The sequence below is a fragment of the Alligator sinensis genome, unplaced genomic scaffold (genome assembly GCF_000455745.1).
Source record: "Alligator sinensis unplaced genomic scaffold, ASM45574v1 scaffold487_1, whole genome shotgun sequence".
Taxonomy (NCBI): domain Eukaryota; kingdom Metazoa; phylum Chordata; order Crocodylia; family Alligatoridae; genus Alligator; species Alligator sinensis.
This window is the reverse complement of record NW_005842301.1, coordinates 1,510,797-1,517,179: the sequence shown is the minus strand read 5'-3', so window position 1 is coordinate 1,517,179 and position 6,383 is coordinate 1,510,797. Positions and strand designations below refer to the sequence as shown.

The window sequence follows — 6,383 nt, the reverse complement described above, 5'->3', positions numbered from 1 at the left end:
GGAGAGCCTCCCTGCTGGGCCCCAGGATTGCCTACAAGAGGCTGCAGCCAGCAGGAGAGGCTCCCCCCTGCTCCAGCAAGGATCTGAGCAGTGATCTGAGAGGTTCCCAGCTCTGCTTCCAACTCTTCCAATAAGAGGCCAGGCAGCTCAACATGAGGCCGGGGCTCCTAGAAGGTCAAGACCACTAGCAGCTTAGCATATTACTAGTACTGGTGGCTATGTAGCAGTGTTTCATCCTACCATCTGGGAGATCTGAATTCAAATCCCATCTAGGGTGACTTGTGGGGAATGAGCTAACAGGGAAAAATTCTTCTTGCAGTGGAAAGGGGCCATTGTGTTTTCCCCCTTTCTACCCCTCCAGATACCTAGGCCCTATATTCCTTGTTATTTGACATTTTGTATTTTGTGCCTTTTATATTTCACCAACCAGTATTGTTTGTTCTGCTGTTTGTGTTTTACACTTTGGTTAACCCTGTCTTTTGTCAACTGGATGAATATGTCTATGATTGTAAGTGTCTAACCTTTGTTGAATCCTGCCCCCTTGGGGCATTGTAGTGTCCCCTATACTCCCTGGTTTATGCTGGTTACGTTCCCAGTATTGTTCTCTCATTAAAAGGTACATGGTTAAGTCCCCATTGGTGGTCTGGCTCTGCTCTATAGGGGGAGGAGAGTCCCTACACCTCCCACAGTGCTTGTGCACCTGCTTTAATCCCTTCAATTGGAGAGGGGGTACTCTTGGAGTACCGCCTGGGTTACACATGTGCATGGTACCCCCTGCCTGGCCACCCTCCTTCTGCTTCCCCGAGCCCCTTGCAGCCTAGAACTTTGCCAACCTGCAGAGAGCTCTTGGCAAATGTGTAAAATCCACGTTTCTCTGTTAAAATTAGAAATCCAGGTTTTTCTCAGGTAAAGGGGGAAATCTGTGTTTTTCTCCTTTTATAGATTCATAGATGCAGGGTTGGAAGGGACCTAAGTAGATCATCAAGTCCGACCCCCTGCCCTGGGCAGGAGAGAATACTGGGCTCATATGACCCCAGCAAGATAATTGCCAAGCCTCCTCCTAAAGACCCCCAAGGTAGGAGTAAGTACCACTTCCCTTGGAAGTTGGTTCCAGATCCTAGCTGCCCTGACTGTGAAATAGTGTCTTCAAATGTCCAGCGTGAACCTACTCTCAAACAACTTATGGCCATTATTCCTTTTTACTTCGGGAGGTGCACGGGTGAACAGGGTCTCTCCCATTCCCTGCTGGTCCCCCCTGGTAAGATTGTAGACGGCCACCAGGTACCCTCTCAGCCTTCTCTTGTGAAGGCTGAGCAGGTTCAGGTCCCATAGCCTCTCCTCACAGGGTCTGCCCTGCTGTCCCCGGATCATGCGAGTGGCCCTCCTCTGGAACCTCTCGATGCTGCCCACATCTCTCCGAAAGTGCAGCGCCCAGAACTGGATGCAGTACTCCAACTGTGGCCTGGCCAGTGCCGCGTAAAGGGGGAGGATCACCTCCTTGGACCTGCTTGTGATGCATCTGTGCATGCATGACAAGGTGTGGTTAGCCTTACTGACCACGTCCTCACATTGGCAGCCCATGTTCATTTTGGAATCGATAATGATTCCAAGATCTCTTTCTGCCTCTGTGCTTTTGAGAAGAGAGTTCCCCAGCCTATAGGTATGCTGCTGGTTCTTACTGCCCAAGTGCAGCACCCTGTACTTGCTAGTATTGAATCCCATCCTATTCTCATTCACCCACCCCTGTAACCTGTCCAGGTCCAGCTGTATCCTGTCCCTCCTTCTAGCGTGCCCACCTCGCCCCAGATCTTGGGTGTCGTCAGCGAATTTGAACAGGGTGCTTTTCACCTCCCTGTTCAAGTCAGTAATAAAGAGATTAAACAGTGTGGGCCCAAGGACCGAACCCCAAGAATGGGGTGGGAAGACAGTGCCAGAGGCCTTCCTGAAGTCCAGAAAGACTACACCCACCGTGACACCTGCATCCAATGATTTTGTGACCTGCGTTCAATGACTTTTTTCCATGGGAAAAAGAAAAACTGGATCCTTGGTAATAACTTTGTGACTGGTTCCCATCTTGTCTTAAATTGAACATGTGGCCAGGCATCAGCTGATTAGGGTTCCCAGATTTGAGGATGTATGGGAGTCTCTAACTCCAATGTGCTCCTGAGGATAGCTGTTGCTCGCAGCCTCTAGGGCACATCAGAGGTAGGGGTGCACCCCTGAGGCTGGAAGCGGCAGTTGGCTGATCTGTGCTCCCAGCCTTGGCTACAATGTGTCCCATAGCCTGGGAGGAGCAGCTGATAGGGGCTTCTAGCCCCTATCATGCATCAGAGTCTAGATATCCAGTGCAACCTGGAGACTAGGAGCAGCAGTCAGCTAACTGGCTTGCTACTTGCTGGTGCAGGGGTGCAGCGTTATGATCCCAAGCTCCCTCTGCACTGACATTATAGCAGATTTGGGATCTGATCCCCAGTCCCACAACTGCAACTTCTGGCATGCACATGTAGCATGCCAAAAGGCCCAATTGTTGGGATTGCACATCATTTTCCATTGTGCCTTTAAATGAAGATCTGCCAGGGGCCTTAGCTATAGACAGCTGAAATAAGAAAACTGATGCAAAAATCTGCCCCAAATCCAAACAGCTATGGCACTAATTACTCATAGTATTTGAACTACATGAATACACCAGTGAGGCAGCTCTTCTGCAGCTATTGAATGGCTTTCCTGTACCTTCTGTTTATAGGTATGGGTGGTCCTTCTGTAATACCCATGAAGTACTCTGAAGAATTGCCAATTTATGTTGGCTTTGTATGAAACCCCAGGAAGAGGCATATTGGCAAAATGGCAGTATGAGTGACACACAAAAGTTGATCAGGCTCAACTATGAAACTGCACAAGTCCTGTAGCCACACGTGGAGAGCAGTGAGAAGAGTGTGCACATGCAGGGGCGGATCTGGTGGGGGAGGTGCAGCAGTACAGTTGCAACTCTCTTTGATTCTTGTTCTATCCAAAGTTTAAAACCAACTGCCTGGCAGTGACAGCAGCATTTCTATTCAGGTAGCTGTGAAGGAGTCACTTGACTACAAGACTCATTATAATCTACCTGATTCCTGCTAATGTTGCTGCACTCCACAGGTGTTAATGACCCTCTATCCTTTTTAATGGCCCTGATGTTCCACTATTCAAACTATCCTTTCTTCTGCACTTTTACTGTGTTAGCCATTCCTGGTAACATCTCTCTTCTATTTCACAGCCCTGCAGACTGCTTTTTAGCTCTAGCTTAAATTGAGTTATGGTAATATTAATTCAAGTATAGAAATGACTGTCAATGAAGTATTGGAGGTACTGTCAAAATACTCAAGAAGGCTAGATTTTGTTTTACAAATCTGAGTAAGAGACATACATCTAACTATAATGACTACAGGACTAATGAAAAAAATATCTTTTTGTTATTCTTGCCAAGTGTGTTGTGTTTTTAACTGTATATACAATTTGACAAATTAATACATATTTCAATAAATTTATATTTGTTTTTTCTTTAAGCTTAAACTAAATACTATAGCACTAGACTCCATATTAGTAAAGCTTCCAGTTTCTGTTTAACTTGAGACATGTATTGATATATGTGATTATGCACCACACTATTTGTACTTCCTTTTTTAAAATCCTAGATCCGTCCATGTGCATACATCTCAGTGGTTGCTGTGTGGTAAGGGGAGGTTTATATGGAACCTTAGCTCAGGGAAAGTCATCTCTGCATTTTTCCTTAAGCCAGTTGTCATGCAAGTTAAAGACAGAGTCAGGACTACTCTGCTCCAGTTCTGCTGGCCTACGTTGATCAGGGCACAATGGAAATGCAAGGACAAGACTGGTAACTCGTTCTTCCAAGCAACATGCTCCAGCAGCAAATCCAAACAAATGTTACTGTATGAGAGCATTAATAGAGATTTCTTACCTGCAGTTCTGAGGAGAAAGAAACTGGCAGGTTTCTTTCTCCTTCTCAACCTGTTAGTTTCCCACGCTTTAAGCTGTTTTTAATTCTGGGTCTATTCTTATTGCAGTATTCTCTGTATATCACTATTCCCAGCATGTATCCAGCCTCTCATCACCCCAGAATTGACACTTGCTGCATCCCTCACTGGTCCACAAGCTCCCTCCTCCTTCTACATTCCTTCACTCTGCTGTCTGCTATTCAATGTGATGTGCATATCTGACTCCTTCCCTTCTGCTCCCCTTAAATCCCTTGTCTCCATTCCATATTCTACCCTTTCCTCCAGCTGCTAGCAGAGATGAACTAAGTTTTGTCCGTAAGTGAGAACTACAGGATTTATGCTCCCTATATCTTCTGTTAAGCTGGGAATTTCTGTGGAGAAAAAACAGATTGCAGAGAGAATTCCCTCTCTCTTCCCCGCCTGGGGGTCTGTTCCTATATCATGGCTTAGAGGAATGTCTTTAATATACAATTATAATAAACCCTAACTGTATCTTTTAACCTCTCTTATGTTTGAATAATTGAAAAAACACTTCTAGACATTTCACCTTTATTTTATTTTTATAGCAAGGTGGTTTTATAGAATTCCTGGCATAGAGCTTATGTGGAGTGAACTATAGTTTCCAGCCTTCAGTTACTCCTACATTCAAGGTAAAAAACATGGTGAAAATCTCACTTTACCTGACTAAAACCGGCAGCATATAGGATGTCAGCCAGAAATCTTTTTCAGCCTTGCTCATGTTTTTTATGGCTGCTTCCAAAGGTACCAAAACAGTGACATTAGTTCCTGCTGGTATACTGAAGGCAGACTTCTGCTGTCCAAAGCAAGAAGATGAATAAAGAAGAAAAAAAAATCAGTGCTGCATCTACAGAACAGTAGGAACATCTAGAACTATGTCCCTGATCTTACAGAATATTTTCAGTTTACTCTGCAGGAATAACACATAAATACAAATAAGGTCTTGTGGTGCTCTGGACATAAGGTGTGATGGAAGTCAACAAATGCCATGGGAAGAGTCTCCAAAGCACCCAAATCTTAATTGGCTGAATGGCGAATTCCAGAAAATCTGTAACTTCCAGAAGCAAGCTCCAGAACAGATATTGTTAAAGGAAAACATTCTTCATATTTTTATATTTTCTCTAGTCTTTTTCCTCAAAAGCTACTCCAAGAATTTATCAGAAGCACACACACTTGAATCAGTAAGTCTTCTCCACATCTCTGAGGACAGATTTAGACTAAAGATCAAATGTAGTGCCAATAAAAATAAGATGTTACAAAAGGGAAGTATTGTGTCTGTTTGAGAAAGATTAAATTTGGCTCTGTATTTTGGACAGCCTTTTCTGTGACTAACTCCTTTCTATGCAGTGCTTATCCAGTTACCCCAATTGAAACAGGAAGCCCATAATATGATTAAATAAAAAGATTTAATAGATTTCATAGACATCAGGGCTGGAAGGGACCTCAGAAGATCATTGAGTCCAGCCCCCTGCCCAAAGGGCAGGAAGTCAGCTGGATTCATAGGATCCCAGCAAGATGAGCATCCAGTTTGCTCTTGAAGGTGTTCAATGTAGGCGCTTGAACCACCTCCGGTGGCAGGCTGTTCCAGACCTTGGGGGCTCGGACAGTAAAGAAATTCTTCCTTATGTCCAGCCTGAAACGGTCTTGTAGTAGTTTATGACCATTCGACCTAGTCGTCATCCCTTGGGGCGCTCTGGTGAACAAACATTCCCCAGATACTGGTGGTCACCCCTGATAAACTTATAGGTGGCCATCAGATCACCCCTGAGCCTGCGCTTTTCCAGGCTAAAGAGCCCCAGGGCTCTCAGCCTGTCATCGTAGGGTCTGCTTCCCTGACCTCTGATCATGCACGTGGCTCTTCTCTGGACTCTCTCAAGCTTCTCCACATCCTTTTTGAATTGTGGAGCCCAAAACTGGACACAGTACTCCAGCTGCAGCCTCACTAAGGCCGAGTACAGGGGGAGAATGACGTCCCGGGATTTTCATCATTTTTTTTTGTTTTTGCAGATTTTTCTTCTGTATTGACTTCAGCAGTTTCAGCTTCTGCCTTTCATTTCAGAACAGTACCTTTTAGCAATAAATACCAATCCATTTTCATCCTGTAATAGCATGAAAAATATTGAACTCACCAGCAGAATAAGCTGTACTGCACAAATGTTTCTTGCTAAGTGGGTACTTTACATAGGTTTTTCACCAGTTCCAAGGGACGCCCCTGCCCATTATGGGACAGGAAGGCCTGGGTGAGGGAGATTCCTTACCCTCCATTAATGCTGACCTCAGGAAGGAACATCTTGAGAGGCTGGACACCTTCAAGTCATTCGACCCTGACAGTTTACACCCCAGGGTACTCAAGGAGCTGGCAAGCATCATAGC

At 45.0% G+C, this 6,383-nt stretch overlaps 1 protein-coding gene across 8 annotated transcripts in view; it reads right to left on the bottom strand.

Moving 5' to 3' along the window:
- The window catches only part of STAB1 (stabilin 1), a 231,239-nt gene that overhangs the window by 130,159 nt on the left and 94,697 nt on the right, over nucleotides 1-6,383 (bottom strand). For 7 of the 8 annotated variants that reach the window (XM_025209654.1, XM_025209653.1, XM_025209656.1 and 4 more), the window contains one exon: nucleotides 4,673-4,806. In XM_025209654.1, the coding sequence (XP_025065439.1) occupies nucleotides 4,673-4,806 (134 nt within the window). The remainder of the gene's footprint in view (nucleotides 1-4,672; nucleotides 4,807-6,383) is intronic. The other variant, XM_025209652.1, reaches the window with a different exon arrangement.